Below are 27,397 nucleotides of genomic sequence, written 5' to 3'. Positions count from 1 at the left end.
TGGATAAAAACAAAGTCTGTCTGTGAAAGTAAGTTTCCTGATCCCGAGGAGACTTGGTTTGGGAAAGGAGCTGCACACTGACTTCAGCTGTACTCAGAAGAACAGACAGGTTCTTCTTCAAAGGGGGAGGGGGAAAGGAAAAGCCATTATTTATTCCTGAAAAGAAAGGAGGTGGGAAATTGAAAAGCTGCTATACAGATAGACACACGTATTTTAAAGAGAAGGATGCTTTGGAAGACTTTGCTGCTGCTGCTGTTCTATTACAGTGCTCATGCCACTGTGACCCACAGATGGAGCAGAGGTAAGATTTAAACATGTAAAACTATTTAAGATAAAAATTTGACTTTGTAGCTTTGGTCTGAAATTATGCTGCATTATATCTGTATATATATATACAGACATATACAGATATAGTTATATATATATATATATATATATAGTATATATATATATACAATTTGTCCCTCCCAGCTCTGGTATTCTTTTTCTCCATTAAACAGGTCAGTTAAAAATTATATAGATAAATAAAAAAATACACATGAATAAGAGCAAAAAGTTAAAATTATATATGTATTCTATTATAATAAAACATCCCAAGAACGAAAATTACATTCTTGCACGTTTTCCTTTCTGTCTTCCTTCTCATTTTTCTCCTGCATTAACAAAAATTAATAAATGAAACCTTAAAGTAAAAGCCTTTGCAGTGACAGGTGGCATAATCTTCTGCTCTAGCAGGCAGATACCTGGTAACAGTAAAGACATGAATGTCTAGATTGTGTAAGGTGCCTGGGAATGCCTGTTACCCTATTCTGACAGACTAGCACACACAACATAAGGAAAGCCACTTCATGTGTTATCAGGCTTCAGCTGACAATATGACAATATATAGTTGTGACATATTTGTATTCCAGTGTGTGTGACAGTAACATATGGAATGTTTTGGGACTATTGGATTGCATAGAAGATGCTTGCTTAAAAGCTAGTGATGATGTCCTTTCCCTTTTTTGGTTTTATTCTCTCCTCTGGTATTTGGCATGTGTTCAGTAGCTGCTGGAACTGGAGAAAGGAAACACCTCCCAGAAGATTTCTTTGCTTCTGATGTTGAGATTCACAGATATTTAAAGGCACCAGAGTGTGCTAAAAAAATAGAGCATTCAGATTCTCCCCTCCCCACTCCAATCTTCCCCGTCTTCCTCGTTGCAGCTGGTACCTTTCTAGTCTGCTATTTGGGTTTGATTTTGATTTTGTGAGAGAGAGAATGGCTGAGTGAATTCATGAAGAGCTACACAATTCTGCTCAGGTTATATGAATTAATTAATTGTTCCTTGCAGTTAGTAGGAGCTCACTGACAGAGCAATGACCTGGGACTCACAATGGTGGGTTCTTTCCTCAGCTTTTCCACCAGCTTCTTGGATGATACTTCATGAATCATTATAGCTTCATGCACCTTACTTTTCTCTTCCTGTGTAATAGAGGAAATAACCCAAATTTTCATCATAAGATCCCTTAATTCTGTAGGTAAGAGTTTGTGTTCCAGGGATGACACATAAAAAGGTGAGGAAATCAGAACTAGATCTGTATAGATTAAAAAACTCCACAACCCTACCTTTTGGAAGAATGATGTCACCTTACCTAAGAAATAGAAAAAAAAAAAGGGGGTTATTTTCATGGAATAATCACTGTGCAATTTAAGGATGTCCTTCACTTTTGCTAACACATTTATTTTAATTAAACAACAACATCACAACCCTAAGAGGAATCCATGCAACTATTAAAGTCCAATTTTAATCACCATGAATATTTAAAGAAAAACATCAGAACTCTATTTTGCCTTTTGGGAAAGAAGATTGTTTTCAAGCTGGAAGCTCTGGAGCTTGTTTTTGGAGACTTCAGAGGACTGAGAAAATTCATTCCCTGTTGTGATAAGGAGTTCAGTTTTCAAAAATATTGTATGCAGATATTTGCTGAGGAGGAAACCAAATTTCTTTTCCACAGCTACTGGGACTATTCAGCTCTAAAGATGTTTTAGGGGCATGACTCCTTCAGAGAACCTCCACTCCCCTGAACTATCTATGTGTCAGCCCAACCAATCCCAACCTAATGTGCAATATTTAGAGAGGGCCAAAACACTGTCCTAATTTTTGAATTGCTTAGAAACCTAAGATAAAATCTGAGTACTGAGATACAACACACCCTTCCACACACTTAGAGCTCTTCCCTCCCTCTACAAAGGGCAACTGAGTCTTGTTTAGGTTAAACCTCTGTCGTTTAAGTCTTATCCAACTCCTGATCTGAGTTTTGCAATGAAAAAGCAAAGGCCGATCAACATCTGGACTGACGGAAATGAAAGACAGATCTGTGTATCATCTTCATACTGACTAGTAGTCCAAATTGTTTACAAAACAATAGATAGAGTCTTGCTGTGATTGCCAACAGTCATTGTTTGCAATAGAAATGAACAGTCAATATTGGATACAACAAGGTCTAGCTTTAACTGTTTTTTCACTAGGAGGTACCGAGGGAGCTTTGGATCCCCAGTCCAATCATTTAAGCTTTGGCTTAAGAAAAAGTCAGACAAAAGAAAATATGAACATACTTGTGCTGACCAGTGACTGGGAACTCCAGACTGCCACCTCCCTTTTTCTCTTTGCTTAGAAGCATCAATGAATGGAAAACCCCCCCCGACATTTCTGGCAGGAAAACAGAGAATGCTTTATTATTGTCTTTCTTTTTTTTTTCTTTTATTTATTCCTTCAGCCATTTGCATTAAAAATCTCACACACTCCTCAGCCTGTCTAGATTGAACTGTGGACATTGGTCCAGAAGTCACAGGCAAAGCCTGGTGTCTGGGATGGACATGTTCAGAATAAAAAAGAAAAGATCTGGAGCGATGATGAAATAATTTTCTTGTCATCATCTCAAGTTTCCTTGAGCCTCTTGCAGTCTTAGCTGTATAGAAATAGCCTTTTGTGTTTTATGAAGCACCTGTCTAGGGAGAAAAGGTAATATTAGATTTCTACTGTGTTATTCCCTATGCAATGGCAGAGGTGAGGTCATATTAATTTCTTAAGGTTCCAAATAAGAATTCCAGATCTTAAGAGATGTTTTTGCTGGAGAAAAAAAGAAACAAATCTTGTTTTTTTGACAACAAAAATAAACAAATAAAAAAACCCAAAACAAAACCAAAACCAAATCCACACATGCAGCTGTGGTAACCAGAGACAATGTCACTGCTTCCCACCCAGTTGCTTTCATCAAACTTCTTTGACAAGTACCAGTCCATTGGAGAGTAGAACTTAGCTTTATGAGCATTATAAGAATTGTTTGTTCCCTGAGGAGAAACTTTAAGGTAATCCTTATTAGCACATTTTGTCTCAGCTGGCTGTAGTTTATTTGCTGTAAGGGCTGCCTGATTCTAATAAATGGCACACGAACAGTAGCGTGCTTGCTATGTGGTTACTCAGGGAGTGAAGATGCAGATTTCTTATGGTTGTGGAGAAACAGCTGCAAGGGTAAGTGGACCCTTCAGTGGAGGCCAGAAACAGAGTTGTTGAAAAACACATAATAAGCAAGTAAAACGCTTTTCACCCATCAGTGAGAAAAGGTTTCACGTTTCTGAGGAGTGTCTATGCTGTTCCTTCCAGACCTCAAAAACAGAATTACAGTCCCATCCAGATCTTTATGGATTATTTTCTACCCAGTCTCTAGTGGCTGGTGAAAGTCAAATGGCTGTTCCATAGCACCAGGGGGAACAGTTTGTTCTCCTTAAAGGATTTCTGCAGAAGGAGTTACTTGGAAGAACAGATGGTCCATCCGCCTTAATTTACCCGCAACGGTGGAAATTTTTAATATTTGGTCTGGTAACTTAGTTTGAGAGTATGATGGAGCAGCTACTACATGAGCAACTTTTGCCCACTGCTTCTGCCTGTGGGCTTTGCTACCGCGGGCTGGCAGCTCTCTGGTACCAGGAGAGGGAAGACTATGTAGAAGAGAAAGAGAGACTGGCTGTTCCTAAAAAGTCAGATGGTATTTTTATAAGGAAGCAGTGTTTAGTATATTCTAATCTCTGTGATCATCTGCTGTGTACCAGATTGCTGATCTTTGCTGTGTGTGCAAAGATTGAGTGCCTTGGAGTTTAGGGCGTGCACTGCATCCCCACAGCTTTCCATCTTATTTGCCTCTCTTCCCCACTACATCTCATATTGCATCCTTACAGCCAGGCACTCCCTGCTCAAGCAGCTTCTGGGATTCCACCACTGACAGTAACACATTTTTGGCTTGGACAGCATGAGCAAAGGAAATGTGGGCTGAACTCAGCATGTAATTGCAACACAAATAATCAAACACACATACACATATGTGCCCAGCAGTCCCTAAGTATACCAGGTTATGGTCTGGGCTTATTTAGAACATGACAAGGTTTCCAGAGGTCTGATCCAAGTGTAAAACAAAGTTACACCAGCTGGACCAGCTACCAGAACTTTTTCAAATGCAACATCTATTCAACTTCCTTTAAAGTCATTGTTATCCAATTCTTAAAATATGTAGTGCAAGTGAAAGATGTGAAATGGTATGAAACAGAGCCAACTCTGTCTAAGCCTGGCTGTGTAAAGAATGTTACTTCTTATGGAGAAAACACAATATTTCCCTTTTCTCTGGCTCTCACGTGATCACTTGGAAAATTGCCTTAACTGCCCCAACTTCCCTGCTTATTGGGTCCATTCCAATGACCTCACTGAAGCTGCAAAATGATTGATTGAGCAGCAGCAAGGATTTTTCCCACACATCCCGAGTCTGTTCCATTAAGTTATTCCAGTTCCTGGGAATGCAGGTTTGCAGGCTGGAGTCCTCTGATGCAAATTATTACTGCACCAAGTATCTCAACTGTAATTGTAAAGAAAGGAAGGTACTTCCTGAAGGGCTGACTGGGATTGAAATTCAGAGGAATTAGTTTTGCATCTGGATGACTTGAAGAAGACAAATTATATACCTATGCTTTTACTTCCTAAATTCTTTTGCAAAGGGTTGTGTAAGAGATGAGCATAATTTTAAGTCACAGACCTAAAATTAGATCCATAAAAACCAAACCTTCCTATGCTGTAAGTAGTAGGAAGGAGGCATTAGAAGAATATTTTCTGCCTTTTAAAAAATTAGAAGAAATATGTTTTCAAGAAAGTATGGAAAATATTTTAGAATTAATGAGCTAAGGAGGCAACTAAGTTATCTCCATGGCACAATGGTGTGTGGAGCAGAGATGACAGACCCAGAACTGAGGCAAGCTGCCTGTCATGCACATCTCAGGGTAGTGCAGGGATTCTAGCTGGTGTACCAGCAGGATGATAGCCATATGCATGGCATATACCAAAGGGAATGAGCTCTTCCTTTCAGTGGGGATCACCTGGTTGGACCAAGTGCCACAGTGATATGATCATACTGCTTCTGACTCTGATGTGTCTGCCCTATGACTTGTGCAGCACAGACAGAGACTTTCCATTCCCTGTGGCAGGTGCCTTGGGCATCAGCTGTGGTGTCAGTCTGGAACTATCAAAAAGAGTGATATTGGAGGAAGAGCAGAGAAAAGACTGAAGAAAGGCCTGAAAATAGGTTAGTTATTAGTGCCTAGTAAAGCTGCTTGGTGTTGCAAAAGGTAGCTGGAATATAATAGTCTCTGAATGGATTTAATCTCTGTAGGATAAATATCCAAGAGGGTAGGGATGCAACTGTAATCAAAGTCCTTTCTAGCATGTCCTGATTCCTCAAATACTCCTTTAGGGGCAGGATTAATTAATTTAACCTGCATGGAGGATGATCCCTGAATCAGAATTCACAGTGGGTACCTGAAAGACATACAAAGGATGCCTAAAAAAAATAAATCAAAGTTTCTAGTCTCTCCTAGGGCAATGATGCTAAACTGTGATGAGATCAGAGGGAGAATAGATTACGGAAGTTTCCACACTTTAGTTTAGATCATAGGTGGATATTGTACTCTATAAAAGCAGTCATGCTGTTAGGAAGGAAGGATCTAAGTGATTCTGAGACTTTATTCACCACAGGAAGCAGCGAAAAAATGGCTAAAGCTTACAGCTCATACAGTCATAAACTGGTTGGCAGAATCAAAATTTAAAAAGAGAGAGGAACTAGACAATTTTGAGGAAATCTGGGTAAGCAACAAGAGGAAGATTCTTTGATATGTACCAGGCTAAATGAGAATTATTTGCTGAAAGTAATGCCAGTAGAAACTTCTCAGTGATCCCAGTTCCATCCCAGTACTGAGGACTGGCAAGTCAGTAAGACATTTGCTGCAACTTTGGTAATTTTTGTTTAGAATTCCTGCATACTGTAATGTCACATCTATTTACCTCAGTCCCAGGTATTGAACTGTCATGGAATCTGGATTAGTTTTCACAAAGGTCCTCATGTCCCGGCTATAGTCCAGCTCAGAAGCACCTCCTGCCGTTCAAATCCCTCCTTACACTTTCACATGGAAATAGCTTCCTTCACCTTTCCTTTAACAGCTGCCTCACTGCTGTTAGTGCATGCTGAGCAGCCAGTGTTTTCTTCCAAAGGCAAAGCAGCTCTGTGATGAAAGAAATAACTCATGTACTCATTCACAGACTGAGTCCCCTCCTGATTGTCTTATACTGCTGGGCCTAGAGACCTCAGTAGTACCTGGCATTATGCAAACACACAGAACAAAAAATAATCTTTCCTTCTCCAAAGAACTTTCAGTGTAATTTCAGTGTAATTAAGGAGAGGAAATGTTAACATCCCTTTTCAATTGTGAGGCATGGAGTAATTCAATCACTTGCCCCAGATCTCTTCAGGATGACTGTGTGCATGTAGTCCTGTGTATTGTTAATACTTGTGATTATTTTTTCTTTTTTTAAATTCTGTTTCTGAAGCATAAAGTGCTTGTCTCAGAGTAGATTGTGCCAAATTCAGCAGGAGTGTAATGACTTCTCAGGCAGAAAGAAATCCTGTCAGAAGCACTGAATAGTACAATCTAATTGAAAGGAAAGTCAGCAGGTCTTAATGAACATCATCAGCCTGCAGAGGCTCTGATTACCCAAATAGTGGCAGGCAAGATGTAAATTGCTGAGGTAAAACACTGAGTGTTGCAGCAATTAACTTTGCACGCAGTGCCTGTGCTCAGGTTCAAGGCAGGGCAGGACCCATAGGGCCAGCATAGGGTGCTGGAGGCAAACACTGGTGCTTGCCCTCAGGTGCAGTTTGCACCCAGTTTGAACTGAGGCTCTGTGAAACTCTCCCTCTGCACCCTGGTGGCTCTGCTGAGGGGAGCTGAGTCCATCCAAACTGAAGAGGAGGCAGCTGGGTTCATGGACCTGCCTGCAGCAAAACGGGGAGCTGTGAGAGTGTCTTGGTTTGAAGTGGGCAAACCAGCCTGTTCCTTCCTTTAACTTTAGAAACACTTAAATGTGCAAACCAGCATGGCAAAAGTCAAAGAGAGCTTTTCTGCCCTCAGGAGTGAGGCCACAATCTCATTCATTATCTGGAATTTGGTTTCCTGCAGTGACCCCGATTGTTAAAATCTTTCAGCCCAAACAAGTTATTTGTTGGCTAAAGGTTTTTTCAGCAAAATGGCACTGGCACAGGTGAAGCTGATGCAGGTTGTCTATATAGATAACTGATACAGGGAAGCAGAGGGAAAGATATATCAAAGCATCATGAAAAGAAAAAGTAGCTTGAGGATATGCTGCAAGTAACACTTGTTATTTAACACAAACAAAAATCCCCAAGGAGACCATCATCTGTGGGATTTTTTCACCTACTGGAAGGAAACAAAGCCAAGGAAGGGATCCTGTATGTCTCTATAGTCCCTGTGTCTCTCATTATACCAAAATCCCGTTCAATTTGGCTTTGCTATGGCTGCTCTGTGATATATCCCCCACAGCATATTTGCTCATTCAGAGACATTAAACTAGCCCAACTCTGTGCCACAAGTTGTGGGACTATCTTACCTACTTAGTGACCAACGCTCAGCCAATAATTCCTTTTATCCTTCCTGAGATGCTCCAGGCTGCAGCAATAACCTGTCTACCCTTGTCTATCTATCACAATGCTTGTGGCTGCATGAGCTCAGTGCTGGGCTTGAGACTAAGAAGAATGTGAGGAGAGAAGCAGAGTTAAATAAGCTCCAGTACTCCCAGTTTCCACAAACATTCCTTTCCTGTGGTGAAAGAGTATGTGGGGCCTTTCCTGGCCCAGTTTGCTGGTTAGGTTTGGCAGTCTCCCAGTTCCCCTGAGAACGGCACGCATACCGCTCCTCCTCTGGAAATTCCTCCCAGGCCACAGGGAAACAGGTCACCAGCCAGGAGCCAGGCTCCAAACCACTGAGTCTCTCTCTGCTCAGGAGGAGCCAGGTGGATAGCTGAAAAAAAGTTGCTGAGAAAGGGAAAAATAAGTTGTTCAAAGGTCAGAGGTTATTTGGGAAGAAATGGGACAGCGGAGGGGCAATGTGCTGCAGTCTCATATTGGATAACCAAAAGCCTTCTGTGATGTCTGCAGACCCATCCACCACCTGGCATGGCATTAGGGAAGGAGAACATTTCAGTTAGGTTTTGCCTAATTGCAAAGAGAATAAACTGCACTGAACTGGATGTGGATATCTGCTCCAAGCCAGAACATCAGGATTTGATCTCCATCTATTTGGCAGGTAGTGGCATGCCACAAAAGGAGTGGATGCTTCTAATCTCTTCTCTGTCTTGGGAAGAATACAGACTTTCTAATCTAGGAGGGATAATTTGAGCCACAAAGAGGGAGACAGAGGCAAAGGCAAAAGACAGAGATACTGAGAAATGATAGAGAGAAAGCTGGAGGTAAAAATGGCCAATGGAAGAAAGTAGTATGAATGACAGGAAAAAGGAAGAGAAAGGAAGTGTAGAGAGAGAGAAAATGTGATAAATGTGAATGGGAAATATTAAACCACACATGCTTTCTAGATTGGAGTAGCATTTGCTCCCTTGTCGGCATGATATGCATCCCCATTTGAACCCACCCTTCAGCAGATGTCCATCTGTCACAGCTGTCTTCATCTGCCTCTCAGGCTCATGGAATGGATGCTTTTCTTTGGATCTGCCATTGCCTTTTTCTCACATAAGCAGGACTTGAGTTTGCTTCTGGTCCCCACCAGCCTCTCAGCCCACCAGGATACTGAGAGACAGTAGCCTGGGCAATTCACCTCCAGTCACATTATAGAGTTAAAGCTACTGCTACTGAATCATCAGTATGTCAAGATTTCTTTACTTTCCCACTCCTCCCCTCCCTTTGATCTTTTAAACTGTGTGGGTATGCAAAAAGACTCTTGCCACTGCCCAAGAAGCAGCCTGTTTTATTCCATGGAAGCTGCAAGAAACTTACTGTTTTACAGGACTGTGGAGCTGCAGCATTTCCTATTTACATCAATCATAGTAAACAGTGCCACGGCTGCACAAGTCCCTGTTTCTCCCTATCAGTCCCTGGAGGAATGGAATGAGTTCTGAAAGCCCTCAGTTTCCTCCCTGTTTTTCATAATGCTCACAGCCACGACATTACATTTTTGTTTATGCCTGGCTCTGAAGAAATACGAAGTAAGTGTTTATTAAATTTATTTATTAAACACAGATTTTATGTCTGAAGGAACTGTTTGTGTCTTAAGCCCCCTCTTAAAATAAATGACACTTAAGGCATTCTTCATTTTTTATTTGCTGCAATTATTCATGGCTTGGCACTGAACAAACTCCATTTCCAGTTAGACACTACTTGTGTTTAATATAGTACAGCATGTGTTGAGTGAAACCATTCATTTGTCATAGTTGCAGCAACTTCTGGTTTTCTGGACTGCCATGTCAATTTGGCAGAAAGTTTTGGAAGGTAATCAATCTATTGATATAAATGTATACACTGCTTGTTCTGTTGCTTTCTACCACCAGGGTTTTCAATAAACAGAGCTCAAAAGGGGCTAACCTACCTTTCCATGTACTTAGCAAATGTAAAACTTGGTTGTGTCCTAACAAAGATACAAGGATAGAAAAGCATCCAAAGATTTTTCCACACTGGGCTTATCGATAACAGGAATTAGATACAAGCAACAAAAATCAGATACAAACAGACACAGTTAGGCCCAAGTGGCAGAGGGCCACATAGTGTGTGACTGCTGTGTTGGGCTCTCCAGCAGGAGGATGACGCAGTGGTCCTGTTTACACACGGGATGTCAGGGTGAAATGGATGGGCAAGAAGGTGTCCGAGCTCAGCTCAGAGGATCTCAGTTTTGATGAACAGACTACAGATATCAGGTGTCCTCTGTCAGCCATCAAAACCAGCCAAAACCTGCTTTCAGACCCAGGCTTGGGGTTTTTAGCTGTGTTATCTAACCTTCCTGCCTTACAGTACCAGGTCACTGTCCCTCACTGTGCCCCTTCTCTCCCTAAAGCCAGTCCTACTGCACAGAGGGAAAGCAGCAGCCACTTGGCTGAGGCTTGGGCAATGCTGCATTCTGAGGAAGGAGGAAATCCTTCAGGAATGCAGAGAGCAGGATTGACATGTTTAGTATTGGGAGAAAGACAGGGCAGTCACAAACTGGCTGTTCACACAGACTGTGGACCAGTCTTGCCGTGGTGCTGTAGTTCCCACATTCACAGCAGGGAAATGCTGTGGGCTCCAGCTCATTTTTTAGAGTCTGCCTGGTATATAGTTAGGTGTAAGGGATACCATAAGAAACTGTATTTCCCTAGAAGGCACTCCTTTGCTAACCATAAATTGTATTTAGAGAGCAGGCTGCTGGTCATTTGCTGTGAATTTCTGGATGCCCTTCAAACCCTGAATGACTAACTGCATGTGCCATAGATCATCCATCCAGCACACACCCAATTATGTCAACCTTAATCTCTGGGCATGCTGTTCACAGCCAGTGTGGTCCAGCCAAAGTGAACATCAAAGCTGAACAACGTGCACTTATATTCTCCAAAGGAACATATGGGGACTCTTAAGCAAAATAGCACCACCAAGGCAAAGAGCTCAGTTTCTACTTGCACAGATTTGGCAGTGAGGTAAATGGAACCAACTCGTCACATGTCTTAAATACTCCATAGCCCTCCCTTTCTATTTACATATTCAAAGATAGAAATGTGTATCATGTCCAGCTGGCTTTTCACACCTATCTATGATGTCTCCCAGGAGCTTTTCCCTCCTGATTGAACTCATGCTGCCAACAAAGATGTAAACTGTCAGAGAAGCAAATTTATCACCCCTGATGCTTCTGTATATGAATGCTGCTGAACCCCAGGCTGGACCACAGCACCCCCATCTCTTTGAGTCCTTCTCATTGCAATTCAGCTTGGGAATTCAGTTGGGAGCAACTACTTGAACATATTGTGAGTTCACTTACCTGTTTTCAAAGCCCAGTGCATTTTCCCTTGGGTGCTTTTGCTGACAAAGTAGTCCATGCATTATTTAGACAAAGATATAAATCACCTTCTGTGTCCCTCTCGCAACAAATTAGAGCACTCACACCAGCCTGTCTCTGTAAGCCAATGCAATGGTTAGCAGCTACTAATCCAAGGAACTCAGCCATGACAAGCTAGTTTACATTCTGCTTCATCCTTAATCCTCAGCACTCAGAGGTCAAAACAGAACGTAAAGATTACTTAGCATTTAGAAGTATAAATTGGGAGATAACTAGTCCCTTGCCTTACTTTGTGGCTGTGTTAAACATCAATCTACTCCTAAAAATGATTAGCTTATTGTATAAGTGTGTTCCAGTATCTCAGATAATGATTACCCCAATATGACAAAAGGAAGTCATATGAGGATGATGTAAGATGAATATCAACAACATTCATAACCAGGTGATTTCTATAAGCTTACCTGGGATATCATCATCACTAACAAGCTGAGGAAGATCTGTCATGCAGAATTTTCACATGATGAAGTCCAGTTTTTGCAAGGAGTGCTTCTGTAGGCACAACAGACATCAGGCTGACCAAAAAATTTTTCACTAGCAGCCTATACTGATAATCCATGCTGGCAAAAACTTTTCTAAATAAGCCCATTTCAGTATGCAAACTTCAGAGTGTTTGGATTAGTAAGATGAAAGCTCAAATCTAGAAAAAAACCAGGATAAAATTTACAATGACTATCACAGCATCTTATCTAAAATGCTTTTTCACAGTAACAGCATCTTCTTTAGCAATCCTCATGCAAAGAGGAGTTAAATCAAAGAATGAACTCCCCAGCTGGTTTCATTCAACAGCATGCTAGAGGATTTCACTGTAAATCAAGCCTTCCTCCCTATCTCCAAATCTATTCTTCCTAGATTTAGGGCATGAGGTCATTAACATTTTTTCCTTAAACATTTACTTAGACTATTTTCCCATAAGCCAAATTCTGTTTCACAAGTTCAGCTCAAACGACTCCAGAAGAAGAGAAGGTATGTTAAGGAAGAAGAGCACGGAATCAAATACATGGGACAAATTGGCAGGATCCTCTTAGGCTGGGAGCCACTGAGAGATGGCACCTGTAGAGGCAGGAACTGCAGCAGTGAAAGAGGTTGAGTTTTAAATTTCCATCAGTTTCAGAAGCAACTGTCGGCATTTTGTGGCCTTCAGATCGCAGAAAACAGGATATTTGGGTTATTTTGTTAGCTGTAAGATTTCTGTAACCCTGAATCTAACTTTCTTCTCTTCCTGTGGTCCCAAGTGTGCTGCTTTCACAACACAGGACTCTCTGTGACCTGGCTGCCTGCAGAGCAGCATCACAGGGCTGGTGGTACCAGCTCAGGTCATCTGAGGACCTCACCTACAGCAGCCTTTAGCAATTTGTGACATTAAAAGTTTTGGCAAGGCTTTCTGCATTTAATGGTGAATCCAGTTGTACGTCAGTCTCAGTTTTATTTCAGCAGACTGTGAAACCTGAAAGATCTAGGAATAGTCAGGTTTTAGAAGACTATGAAATAATAATGAACAGTGGAAAAATGTCTGTTTTGTAAAATGAAAATCCCATACATGTGTGTGTGGAGCGGGGAAGGCAGTTATAAATATAATCCATTTTACTATTCATCCTTCATATTTCTTTGCTGTGTTTATGGCAATATCACAAAGACTTGTCTTGACCCATCATTGCACCTGCACACATTGAAATCCACTGATTAGGTTCTGTGGATGATTATATTTGAGTTCCATTAATATTTTAGTATTATTTTCATAGAGATGTAGAAATTACCATAATAAGGCCCAGACATTCATGCAAGTATTTTCTTGACAGAACACATGCCTTCTCATGCTGATCTTCCTTCACCTCTCCAGGAGAAACATGTGGTTCCCCTGATTATCACTCAGGGATGGAAAACTTTCCACCCTTCATGTTCTGCTCAGGTGGCAAAGCAACTGTACCAGCCCAGTTCAGAGACATATCTGAATCCATCTTCAGCTCTCAGTCACTTTCTCAGACTTTTTGTCTTTATCATAACTGCTAGAAATCATAAAATGTTTTGAAAAGATATTGCCTCCAAAAGTAACACATTTCCTCGCAAAAAGGACCAAGTATCCCTATACTTTTTGTTTACTGGGTAAGGCAGATTTATATACTTTCTCATCTAGCACATATTCATGTTATTAAGAAAACCACCTGTGGGTGCACTGACATTTGGAACTCTGAACAGCTGGAAATGCAGCTGGGGTTTCCTTGCTTTTGAAGAACAAGTGAAATCCCAGAGGAGAGGAAGAATAAAACTGGGATTTATATATTCACTTCCTAACAGTTTATGTCAACTTGGATGGGGATTTGAAGAAAAAGGGAAGACATTCTGGTTGTTTCTAGAAGGGAAGGGAAAAGAAATGGTCATTATAATGTTTATTCCTCCTTAGTTTTGAGCTGTGATGTTCATATATAGTGAGTATGAGGAATAGCTTGTTGTTTCATATGTGTGGGTTTCATTGTGTTTCATGTTTCATGTGGGTGAGCAGTTCATATATGAGCAAAATAATAATAGTCAGCTATCAGTTCAGTGGCTACTCCTAAATGCACCATCAGACACTTAAGTTAACTTGCTAATTGAAAGCATTCACAGATGGCATAAGGGAATGGGTCCCCATCATTTCTGAGCTGTCATGTGATAATGAAATAAATTTCTTACTGCTCCCTGATAGGTGTGTTCAAACTAGATCTTTGATTCCTTTCTCACCACCCAGTCTGGGAATAAATTTTACATATTCTTTGTGCCAGTTGAATGTACTCAGGTAAAAGTTCAGTGAGATGTAATCACAGAAGGGAAAGAGGTGTTTGACAGCTAGTGTCCTGCAGATGACCCTCACTGCTAGCAGAAGCAATGACTACCCTAGCTGAGGTGGTCATGCACAGAAGGGAGCTTTTGAGCCTGGTGGTTAGATAAAGGATGTGTAGGCAGGAGGAGGGTCGTCTGCTTTTCCTAACCGTGGCTGATTTTTATCCTTATGTCATCCGAGAACTGGAATCATCACCAGATATGCTAAGAACAGTTAGACTGCACTTGCACTGTGAGTTTCTCACATGTAGAAGTGCTGCTGGCCTCGCAGATGTGATGTGGAATGAGGCTGCTAAAATCTATCACTCTTTTTTTGGTTTGCTTTTTCCCTGTATTAGTGACCAGACAGATTCCTGGCTTAGCTGACTGTGTGGCCACACAAAGCAAGTCAGCACAAAGGGAAGGAGGGAAAGCCTCCCTGCAGGCAGGCGTGCTGGACTGCCCCTTGCAGCTACAGCTGTGATTAGGTCAGACTCAGCAAAACCCTAGCTATGCAGTCACCTCTGCCTGCCAGGAAACACAACCATTCTTAACTACTGGACACCTCTTTTCTGTGCTCAGTGACTAAGCTCTGAGGAAATATGTACCTTGGAGATGGTGCAAGGCCCAAGCCTGCTCCTTTGGGATCTGTGTTGCTAATATAGAAAGGGCAGAGTACTGGAGAGAGTGATTTGGTTTTGAAGGACTTTCCTTTCAGAGCAGCAATAGCATGATGCAGAAACCTCTCGGAGCTGCTGTAGCTCTGTCTTTTCCAACGAAGCAGAGCTCAGATTTTCATTGCTCTTGCTCCCTTGTTCAACAGTAGAGTCATCCGCTTCACTCAGCTCCTAGGGTCCTTTCCCACAGCTCAGAACCACAACACAAGCACACCGCTGTTTGCCTTCCTTCACTCACTCACTCCCTTCTCTGCTGCTTCCTGAGAGAAATGGAAGTAGATTGGATCACCGTTATATCCCTTCACTTGTTCACTTGTACAAAAAAATTTCAAATGCGTCTAATTAAGACTGCTTTGTGCCTTCACCTTGTGTAAGGGCTGTTGTGAGCAGCACAGACAGGGAAGGAGAGGTGGCTCTGCAATGAAGACAGGGATATAAAACACCGGTCCATTTCCCAACTCTGCCTGAAATTTACTGTGTTACCAAAATTATTTATAGCCTATGTGTTAAATCTGTGGAACAGAGTTGATATTTCCTTTTTTTATTGCTGCCTTTCACTCATGCAGTTTTCGTCATAGTCTATCCCCAGTTTGTGCTAATGTGGCAGCAAACTGAAGGACAACAATATATTTCACTTACTCCTTCTTTCCTTCAGTTTGTCTATGTGCATTTTTTTCTTTCCACACCTTCTGCAGCAGCTTTACTCCAGCATGTTAAAGGCCTCTCCTGGCTAACTGGAACATTTTTTTTATATGCATAAATAATTCCAGGTCGAGACCCCTCCTTATGACCAAGGGAAGAATAAATAACACAGTACATATTGCTCCAAGCTGGAAACAGGTGAAAATGCTGCATAATGGAAATTCTATATGAGGGAATAAATTCTCAGACCATTTTAGTTAGTTGATGCTAGTAATATCTTTGAAACCATTTTACTTAAATCATAAATGAAAATACCCTCTGCCTCTCATAAACACGGTCTCAGATACACCATTTTCATCTCTAGTAATATCCATTTCTGTAAACATAAGGAGTTTTTGGTCTTTCTAATACACCTTTACATTTCCACTTGTGCTAAGTAGCTAGAAAAGTTATTACCACTCTAGTTTTTTATATGGAAACTCTGTTGCACTTTAATCTAATCTCACAGATCTCAGGACATTTGTGAAGTCAGAAATGTATGTTGGAGTGGGTCCTGTTTTATGTGACTGAGACACTCTTTCAGAATATGTGTATTTCTTAAAAAAGAGAGAAATTAGTAAAAACTAAGTTTGAAAAAACGGATTATATATTGCACTATGGAATTGAATACAATATGCTATTAATTCTAGGTGTTTAAAGCTGTTTTTTTTTTTCTAAGAACAGTATTGCCTGTTGCCAGCTTTTATAGGGAGATCTACTTCCTGCATCCTTATTGACAAAGCTTAGATTTTCAAGGCAGAGCTTTACTTTTCTTTTAAACATTTTTTTAATAACTTAAGAAGAGGTTAATATCTATAGTCACTTTTAGCCAGCAGTTAGGAATAAAGAGAGGCCATTGTCACTATTAGGTTTAATCTTAGGAGCTAAGATAGCAAGGATAGGAAGCTGAAAGTAAAAAGGGGCAAACTCTCTTGGTAGCTACTTTTAAACATGCGCTTGTTCATGTTGGTTTGTAATTAAAACATTTTCTCCATCTCACTGCTTTGTTTTCCTAAGGGGCATTGGGATTTAATCTCCCAATAATGGAGATTTAAATGTATTAAAGTTGGAATGCACAAGGCTTTGCATTGCACTTGTTGTCATGGGAGCGACTTACGTGAGTAACCGCAATTCCAGATCCGAGTTTCAGATGCCGGGCTATCGCACTGCAGTACTTTTCCTTGCCCTTTTGTGTGTGTTTCTCCTATTTATTCCTATTATTTTTCCTCCAGCTTCCCACTCTTCCAGTTTCCCCTGTGCTAGGGCAAAGTGTTCAATCATTTCTAATGATACAGAAGAGCAAAACCTGGTTCTGCCCTGGCAACAGTGGCAGGCCAGGACAGTATAAACACATTGCAGATGGTGAAGATGCACCCTCCTGGGATGAGGCAAGTGCAGGGCAAGTAAAATGCATAAAACACATTATCATTTCATAATATGGTCCTTTTTGTGATCTACATTACTACTTTCACTGCCCACCACACACCTCTCACAGGTCAACATCCCTTCACCCTGGAGAAAGTGATGCTTTTGGTACCACTGCAGAATGGTAAGGACAGGTCTTTCACAGTTAGCCTGCAACAGTAAATGGGGGAGAGTGAGTTGTTACTCTACCAATGAAGCAACTCAGCATGGACTCACCAAAGAGTCATCTGACAGAAATAAAACTCTCCATGTATAAAATACACTTCTGGTCTGTATGTAAGCCCTCAGAAGCAAGATTATTGAAGAAGAACATGAAACAAAAGATTTTGTCAGGTGTATGCAAATTATGACACTCATGCCCTCTTCTCTTCTGTGGTGCATGGTCAAGGAGAGTTCCAAACAATGCTTCCTGTACAGTGTTATAGAATCACAAAATCACAGAGTGGGTCAGTTTGGAAGGGGAAGGGACCACAGTGGGTCAGCTGATCCAACTTCCCTGCTCAAGAATGGTCTTCTGAGAACACATTGCACAGATTTGCATCCAGAAGGTTCTTAAATATCTCCAGTGAGGGAGATTCCACAACCTCTCTAAGCAATCCGTTCCAGTGCACGGTCACCCACACAGTAAAGAATCCCTTTGTGAGCATTTCAGGCATTTGCCCTAAGATCCAAACAAACAATGACTTCTAGGAACTGCCCAGCAGTTTCTGCAGGAAAATAGCTTCAGTCAGCCTAGATCACTCATAATTTTTGCATGGCATTAATTATAATGGCTGCTGTGTATACCTATACAATCGCTTTGTGGAGAGTGCTGAGTTTGTTTTCCTTGGCAAAAACTTGAATTCACGTTGAAGAATCATCTTCATCTTTCAAAGAAGTCAGTGCTAGTGAGAAAATCTGTCACCAAGTTATCAGCAAATGTCTTTTTAGTGCAAATTCCAGGCAGATTAGAGAAAAATGTCGTGACACAAGGAAAATTTTCAGCTCATGAGTAGAACCAGGATATGCTCTAGGCTGACTAGCATCAAACTTAAAACTGTTGTGCATATGGCCCAGGAGATGGATTTTTTAACTTTTGTAGAAGCCAGCACAGAAAAAAAAAAAAAGGGTAAGCATGGTCACGGATGTTTTATATATACTTTTCTAGACATGTGATGTTTGGGCTAGGGAAAAAAAATCACACCACTAGAGCCTAATTCAAATGCTGTTTTTCTGGGCTTGTTATAGGGCAGAACAAAACAATAGACAATGAATTTATACTAAAATATTTTACATGTCTTACCATGCCTTCATGAACAATAACCTTTAAAGTTTATGTTTTCCTTTCATTTAGGGTGAGTATGCATATTTGTTTTCATGCATAAATGCACTCACAGCATTGAAAGTAAACAATTTTATTCCCTGCTTTACCAGTAAGATAAAGCCAAACAGGGAGAACTTGCTTTTATTATAATTTTGGATTCACTAACTTCTTTCTATTGAGGTCAAGGAGTCCTGTCTTCAAAAGGTTTGGGTGGGAAAGGAAAACTTTTGCTGTGATGGGCCAAGCTGGATATACTGCTAAGCTTGTAGCAGTTTCTCACTTCTAAGGGATGGTTGGGAGCTTGTAGTAAAAAGTCAGTTGTGGTGGTCTATGAGGACATGGTTTTGCAGACCCCTCTTAATTCCTGTAACAACTGCTGGAGAACACATAAAGGAGTTTCAGAGATCACTGATCCTTTTTAGGTCCATCACTGAACAGGAACTTCTGCTGTTTGTGCAGCCACTCCCTTCTTGCACTCCCAGAAAAAGGGGACTGGTCCCAGAAAACCAGTGATGACCAAAGAAGTTATTTTCATGCCTGGTAATCTAAGACATGAGCTGCAACTGCAGCCTGCTGACTGAATTTGGCTTATAGGACAACTCCAACTGGACCACTGCCCTTCCCTATGCCTACAATGGACTCTCATTTTTTGGTTGCAGGGAATCAGAAGTTTTGGTCCACAAGTCCTTGTTCCTCTGCTCCTTCTGTCCTTCCTGAAAGGGCTCCCTCTGAAGCAATGAGATAGCCCTTTTCCATGCCCATGATGGCAATCAAAAAAATTCTTGCTGAGTCATAACCCCAGTTAAGCTGTGTTCATGTCTGAGAGCCCCAGGGAGCTGTATGAGGTTTGGAGCAATGGTCTGCGTGGGGCCCAATTCACCCTTCATACTTTTTCAAAGGCTTAGTACCTTTTCACAGGGGACGAAAAGGGCATTGACAATGCACAAATAACTGAGCACTCCTGCAGCTATGCTCTGTACTTATTGAGCAAACACATCACAGGCAGCAACTGGGAAATCATGAGCAGGTGCATGAACTGGAAAGCAAAACTAAACATCTGTACCCTCAGCAATGAAACTGCAAGGAAAACCTGGGAGAGGATCACAAATATTTACCACATGGCTAATGACATACAGAAAATTCTGGCAGAGTTCTTAAGAAAGATGAAAACACCTCTAAAATAAAGCTACTGTCAGCCTCAAAGGTGATATTATATTTAAACCATACAGATGCATTAGCTTAATAGTTAGAAGCAAGTCAACAAGTTGGGAAACATGGCTAGAGCTTTTGTTTAAAAACATAGATAGTCCTGAGGGAGAGTGGAATTGAGTCAACAGAGTTGTAGGAGACTGGACAGGCTCCTGCAGTAAGCGGTTCAGAAAATAGGAACTTCTGAGCCATATTTTGACAGGTACTTTTAGCTACCCTTAGGACTAGACTTGTAGGCTGCCCGCCATCTTCAGGCAGAGGCAGTGCTGCACTCCAGGGCACAGGGTGAGGCCATTCCAGGTCAGGCAGGTAGGCTCGGAGTTGGTGGTTGCCCTCAGGCACACTTCACTCTCTCATCCACCTCCAGCCCTCAGCTGGGCAGCAAGGGAGGTCAGATCAAGGGCAACTCTCAAGGCCCCAGTGAAAAGGGATTTAGAAGACAATGAGCCTGGCAGTACACAGATATAGAATAGAAAATATTTTCAGTAAGGATAATCAAAACCTTACTTTTCCTACCTCATATCTGCGAATCGTAAGCTTTTTGTTACATGACTGATCAGCCCTGACAGAAGCATCTGCATTGGAGATGTCTTGACACATTTGTAAGAGAAGTATAAACAATAAATCAATAGGAGACTCTCCACTGACTTCAGAGATCACTGGGTTGGGCTTTCTCTATCAATATTAATTAGGGATCTCTGCTGCTTAGATGTTCATGACTACTGCCATTGAAACAAATGGCTGCAACATCAACATAAAATGATACATTGCTCTGCATCTTCCTATGAAATAATTGTTTGATAGTGTCACAGGGAACTCCCTTGGGGAAGAAAATAGTAAATATTTGGTAAATACAGTAATACTCCCCTGCTGTTCTTTGATGCTGCCCAGACAACTCATGTCAGAGATGGAAATAAATGCAAGAAAAAGTAAAAGTCAGCAGAAACGTCTCAAATGGAATTTGCAATCACTAAATCCAGAAACTGACTGCAAATCTTTCTATTTCTCAGCTTTTGTGCTTAACTAACATTTGTGTTAAGTCAGTATCATGAAAATCAGAGAGTGCTTGCTCTAAATGTTCATGCAGTCTTTGAGGAACTCATGAATTCATGGAGACGACTGTGGAGGGGGTGATGGCGGAAGGATTCCTGTGGAGGAAGAGAGAGAGAGGGTAGGTCTGAAATAAAATGCAGATCAGGAAAATTAAATTACCATGACAAATATAAATGAGTTCTGAAAGACTTTCTGAGCGGAGTCTCTAAGAACTGTAACAAAGTTTAATATGTTTTGGGAACAAGATAATGAGAAGAGGGAATCAGTGCTAGCCTGGTCCCTAGGCATGATTCTGATATGCATACAGAGTCCTTTCTCACAATAGAGAAGCTCAAACTCTTGTCCCTTTGAATCTCCTAACCTAATCCATGTTATCCTGGGGACAGCAGGGTAGGAAGACCCTGCTGCTTTCTAAGGCACTACCTGTGATTCAGCAAGTAGGCCAATACTAAATTGATAATATGGCATTTGTTTTTGTGGGAGTCCTTCACTGAGGCTTTTCTGGGTGAGTGATGATGGGCTGAATCTAATGACTCCCAGCTCAGCTCCATGTGGAATTCCACATGGGAATCTGTGCTTGGACTGCAATTTAAAAGCAACCAATGTGATGACAATAAGCACAACAGCACCGAAGAAAGATGCCAAACTTTTGCCAAGGCTCAGAGGATATTTGAGATGTAAACCATCTGCATATGTAGAGGTACTCTGTGCTCTGAGTCTGTTTTCACTGGAAGGGCATCTAAAAGAGATGAAAATGAATAGTCATCATTATGGACTGTATTTCTTCCAGCTGCTTAGTAATTAGAGTTTTAATTGCCCAGTAATAAAAGTTTTAATTACTCAGCAATTAGTGCTTGAAGTTTCAAGTGCTTCACATGCACTCAGTTGCATTCATGAACTGTCAAGAGCAAAAGATGGAGCAGCTCCAACAAAGCTCTGAGCTCTGAGCAAGAGGGGTAAACATCAGAGATGGAGCAGCAGCAGCAAGTGGGCATAGCCCCAGTGGCCAGTCAGGCAAACACTCTCACAGAGCAGAGCCTGCAGGCAGCTTGTGACCTTTCCCAAACCCACCCCTTCCTCGGCTGGGTCAGACGAGGTTCTTGGATGCTAAAGGCATCCTGCTGGCTGGGGAAAGGATACTGCAGAGATCGAGTCCTTTATGTCTCTGTTCTTTCTCCTGGTGCATTCATTCCTTCAGGCTTTTAGTCACATACCCTGCAAGTACTATTCAGTTATCATAAATAAGTTTTAAGCTAAACTCACATGGATTGAATAGGAAGCAGCTAGCTCTGTAGGCGTCCTATCAAAATGCAGAGTCTAGAAGGAACTGCATATTTGTGATCTGCTTGGGTAACCAAAGAGGCAAATTGTCTGACAAACCATGTAGTCAGAGAGCAGGGACAACCTCTCCATAAAATAATTACAGTTGCTCCAGCTTTCTTTTTCATGCCCGGCAGAGAGAGTTTTAAATGATGTTCAGGCTTTCTACAGGCAGCATGCAAAATCCATCACAAGAACTGTGGTGAAACAGAACTAAATTGATCCAGTAAAAATATTTAGTGGAAAAAAAGCTGGTAGAGGAAGGGGGGGGTGTGAAACTTTTCAGAAATTCAAAGGAAGCTGCATGTTCTATTAGATGTTACTCATAATGGTAGAAATCTAATTTTTGAAGAGAGAATCATAATGTGTTTGAAAAGGTGGGAGTTTTCTTTCCTTGTTTCTTACACTGGCTTCCAAATTTATCTATTGGTAAACAAGAGTTAAAGTGGAGATGTGAAGTTTATGGGGAAACATACCAATAGTCACACAAGCACAGATTTGAAAAAAACCCTTCCTATTCCTAAGCATTAGAAAAAATTGGACAAATTCAAATTATGATTACCTAAACATCAACATCTGAATAATATACACATAGCATGAAACAAAACAGAGTTTCCCCCCTCTGCTCTGAAAGGAAGGAACTTAGACCTTTTAACAGCACCTGGTTACATGGTTAGCAACCTGGTTAGCAACTCAATTTAGGTCATCCCTAATGTAGCGTCAGATATTTTCTATGCTCCGGGCTATACAGGTGATTGATTCCACAAATGCTGTACTTCACTGGGGTGCTGATTTCAGGGACTATACATATGTTTACTCTCTCATTTCCCCAAGACAGTAGCTGTAGTACACTTCACAATGGTGAATAAACATCTGATCATAGCAGATTGTTTTTTCTAACAATAGAACACTGTGAAGTATTAAAGTCATAATAAACTGGGATTCACCTTATTGAATGTAGCTGTCTTGTCTAAGCTGGTAACAGGTTCAGTAAATAGATGCAGATATCTGGGTGAATCACTCCTTCCAAATTTAAATGTCCAGGACAGATGAGGTGATCATTCTCTGGTGGAGCTTTCTCTATTAAATAAGGAAGGACAACTCTTAGACAATTGAAACTCAGAGCAATGTAGGGTCTCAGAAGGAGAATGGACTGAAGAAAATAGGCTTTGTTGAGTGTCAGTATTGATTTCCCCTTGCACATCCAGGAAAAGGACATGTATTTCAGATAATGTTTATGTTGTAGTTATCATTATTCCTTTCACCACTGAGGCTGCAACTCAGAGTCTCAGGTTTGGATAATAAACCATTCTGTGTTAGACACCATATAGATATAGGACAAACAGCTAAGCTCTGTCTCTAGTAGGTTAGAGTCAAAGCAGTCCATGCCATGCATTTTATTTACAGTGAGAAGTCATATTGTACAGCAAGTCTTTGCAACAGGCAGTTCTTTGGTTGACTCCTATTGAAAAGTGCTTCCTCTTTTCAGTGTTTGGCACCTTATGGAACGTCTCTTTTCTATTATTATTTTCCAGCTATGCTTTTCCCAGCTGCTCAGCGAGTCAAGAGGTCCTCAGCTGCCTTCCTTAACCCAGTGTTACAAAACTCACTGGAAGATGTGGTCCTGCTTTATGAGGTTCAGTATGTGGGAGCAGATGGTACCTTAAGCCTTAACCAAGACCGGAGTTACTTTCCACACTGGGGTTACTTTCCATACTGGGGTTATCCATTTTCTTGTCTTCATGTCACTTTTACTCGTCCCAGAAGTGAACCCATTGCTGACTGTGTGATAGATCACCAGAAGGGAGAGAACAGACGTATACATATGTGACAATCTCAGTTCTTTGAGCATTTAAGCAGGCAGCAGTTACCTGCTGTACCTCAAATTTGATTTCTAGCTCACCAACAGGCAAAGTGACAACCAGAGCAAAAGGCTTTCCACTGAAATGTACTTTCTTCCAGAACAGTTGCATATTAAAAACACAGCACATTTAAATTCTTTGGTCTAGGTCTCAGTCCCAAATTTTTAAGGCTACAAGTATCAGTAATTGCAAAGTAATCCCAAGGGCATGACTGTTTTCACTTCGAAACAATTCAGGTCCCCCCTTTGGCAGCAGTGGGGACTGCAATCTGTAAATGACAGTCTGGTCATATGGTTAGCTAAGGGAAAGTGGCCCACCTGAAGAAGGTGCATGGGTCAAATCTGTCTATCCCACACCCTCAGAAACTGGGATTGGATGTCCAAACAGGGGAGATGGGCTGGGAAGCTACTGATGTGCTTTCTCACACAGAACTAGGCATGGTGCCAGTAGCAACCCTTGCCTGTTTTGGTCAACAGAAGAGGACCTGCTTTTTCCTTTTCCTCTTTCCTTTTCCCCATAGGCTATCTCTAATTCTCCTAGGTAGGTAACACAAGAGTCCAGTTTTCACATAGACATTTTACAGTCTGCCCCACCTCCAACCAGTGCAATTGTCTCCATTTGACATAAATTAAAGACCTAAGGACATGTTGTTAATGCACATTTACTCTACCTAGAGTTTCTTGGAGAAAATAAATAGCTTTCTGTGTTCTGATTTTGTACCAGTTTCTTTTAGCTGAGCTTGACATTGACAAAGGTCAGAGGATCTCCATCAAAGATGAGGAGCTCGCTTCACTGAGGAAGGCTGCTGAGTTTGACACCATCTGCAACGAGATTATCCCCAAGAGCATCACAGAGATCCGCAGGCTGAGTAGCATGCTGTCTTCCTACCCAAGGGTCCTCAAGAAAGAAGACTTTGAAAGGACAGTGCTGACCATGGTCTACACAGCCTACAGAGCTGCTCAGTCCCAGGGACACCAGAAAGACGTTTGGGCTCAATCCTTTGTCAGTCTTTACAAAGCCCTGAAGCACGACTTGATGTTCCCATACAACAAACAGCCATCATAGTGGGAGACTAGATGCAACAGCAACTCAGCCACCTCTTTTGTTTGATAATGGACACATGTAGCACGTCCACCACTTTATTCTGTAAAGAGTTTAATAGCCCGCTTTGTGAAAGATTATTTGTTTTCTAGCTCCCTCTTGTGGAATCCACCTTACAGTTCCATTTTAAATGGTGCAAAATGTCCAGTCCTGAGAATTCAATTTTTGTGCTGGCTTGGAGGCATATTTTGGGACAAGCAAAGACATGAGTCTGGGGTACACCCAGACAAACCCTTGCTTCATCCTTTAGATTTCCAAAAACAATATCTAAGTATACGGTGCTTATGCTCACATCCCTATCTGTAAGTGCTGGAGAGTATTGCTTTCCTAGCTAGGGAGACAAGTTCATGTTTTGACTGGCCAGTAAAGGAAAACTTTAAATAGATGCAAAGGCCCTCTGTAAAAAGAAGAGGTTTCATAACTGTCAGGCTTCAGAAATTATGCCGTATATTATTAATTCCAAATGTTCTTGTAAATAAGCACTCTCTGATTCACTTCATTTGGCTGAGCCAGTTTTTAATTGCAATAACATTTGCAGAAGACAAAGGACATTGTGAACACCAGCAGCAAACAAAGCCTCTGAACGTATTCCCTGCTTCCTAGAGCTCCCCTCCCAAACAGCCAGCAATTATTCTTTCATTATTTGCACATGGCTTTGCTTCTGCTACTTGTTTTTTTTTTTCTTGAAAGGAATATATATTTGTTCACGGTGGAATCAAAGGTAAGACAAAGACCCTGTTTAATTTAATAAATGACACATTTTCCTGGTTCTGTCACTTGAACGTAGGTCATCTAAACCCATGTTTCAGAATCCCACTGAGGCAAGGGAGGAAGGTGCATTGAAACATATCTGGTGCTGAATTTAGCACTGTGGCTCAGTTTTGGGTTTTGTTTAATAGTAAATTGTATATTCATTTGAGTATGTGTGTGTGTGTGTATTTCTGTGTATGTTCATGCATGTGTGTGCACATAAGTGCTGAGTATGTAGAAGAATCCTAAATTGTTCAGTCAGGGAAAAATTGCATCTGACCACTTAGTAGAAATGCTATTTATCAATTCAGTGGTGTGAATTATGAGTTTGGGAGCAGCAAAAGCAAAAATTGTAGAAATAGTGCAACTGATTTTAATAAGCTCTCAACATATCATGGACAGAAAATAGAAAAATAATATATATGTTGTCAGACAGATGGCTAGATATCAAAAATCCAAACTCTTCTAAATCAAATCCCCTAATTTTTGTGCAGAAGTGATACAAACTCTGTTTTTCTATTGAAATTAATGATGCTTCTACTTCCAGACCATGGGAAAACCGCTAAACATTTATTTCATCCTTTCATACCATCCTTCTCTATCTCTCTACTGGCAAAATGTTTTAAGAATACAGGCCCAAATCACAAATCCCTGAGGCTGTAGAAGAGACCTGAAGATTCCAGCCCGAGTTCTGAATCGTGTTTAGCTGCTTTTGCATCACTTGAGCAAACAGAATTAATTCTACCGTGTCCCTTAACAGGCGTACTTCAAGGACTGGAGCCGAAAAATATCTATCCAGCACCACCTTGTTGCAGCAAACAGCAAACAGCACAAGCAGTCAGAGCACTCTGGGTTTGGCAATCACATGTGGGAATGTGGAACCACAGCAGCCTTAGGGGCAGTCTGGCCATGGCATTAGCAGCTGGACAAAGGGCTTTTAAAAGACAGAGTCACTCTTGTTTCTCCCAGGAGTTTCTGTATTTGTGTGTATGGTTGTGCACGTCTGCATTAAGACTCACATATGTGTAGGGGCACTTTTATACCTGAAGAATTTTGTTGGCTGTCTTCAAAGTCTGTCTGGCATATGGCAAAGGAAACCAAAAACCTCAATCATAAAACTATGGGCCACGAATGTCTCCATCTTCTCTGCTTGCACACACAGCCTGGCTCTCACAAAGCAGACTTGCACTACAGTCCTCATGCCCTTTAAGCCCTGAGCTTTAACACTGATGATCTGTGTTTTCTTCCCCCACCATGCTTTATAAACACATGGAGGGGAAATGGCTACTGCTTTTCCAGCTCTGCTTCTTGGCTCCCTGAAGCACCACTTGCCAGAAGAGCCTGGAAACAGGGCAATTTATAAATCCCTTACAGCCAATTACTCCAAGTCTGCAAAAATAAGAAAGAGAACTAAATAAAATATTAATTGACCACACCCAGCCACTCTCCTCACCCCACAAAAGGACTGTCTAGCAGTCAGAGTTTACTCATCATACAATATTCCATAGAAAAGAATTACAGATAATTTTTACTATCTTATAATTCCCTATGGCATACATAGTAAGGTTACTGTACCTTACAAATTGGTAACCGAAACCCTTTATCTCCTCAATAGAAAATAAAGGTTTTATGAGTTTATTTCCCCTCTCCCTTTACTGTGTGTAATGTAAGAAAAAGATTTATTCCTTGGGAATGTGCTTGGACTGCCCAGGTTAATTTAACAGAGACTCTCAATGTAATAATAAAAACATTCTACATAAAA

The 27,397-nt window shown here is 41.2% G+C and overlaps 1 protein-coding gene across 1 annotated transcript; it reads left to right on the top strand.

Annotated features, from left to right (window-relative positions):
- Positions 1–27,397, top strand: FAM180A (family with sequence similarity 180 member A). Its single transcript, XM_064654692.1, has 3 exons — positions 1–301; positions 23,458–23,558; positions 24,508–27,397. Exons 1-3 carry the CDS (start codon positions 226–228, stop codon positions 24,847–24,849), a joined length of 519 nt encoding a protein of 172 aa, XP_064510762.1. The 5' UTR covers positions 1–225; the 3' UTR covers positions 24,850–27,397.

Source organism: Pseudopipra pipra, chromosome 5 (genome assembly GCF_036250125.1).
Source record: "Pseudopipra pipra isolate bDixPip1 chromosome 5, bDixPip1.hap1, whole genome shotgun sequence".
Lineage (NCBI taxonomy): Eukaryota > Metazoa > Chordata > Aves > Passeriformes > Pipridae > Pseudopipra > Pseudopipra pipra.
Note: the sequence above shows the minus strand (reverse complement) of the source record. Positions and strands in the feature narration are given on the sequence as shown.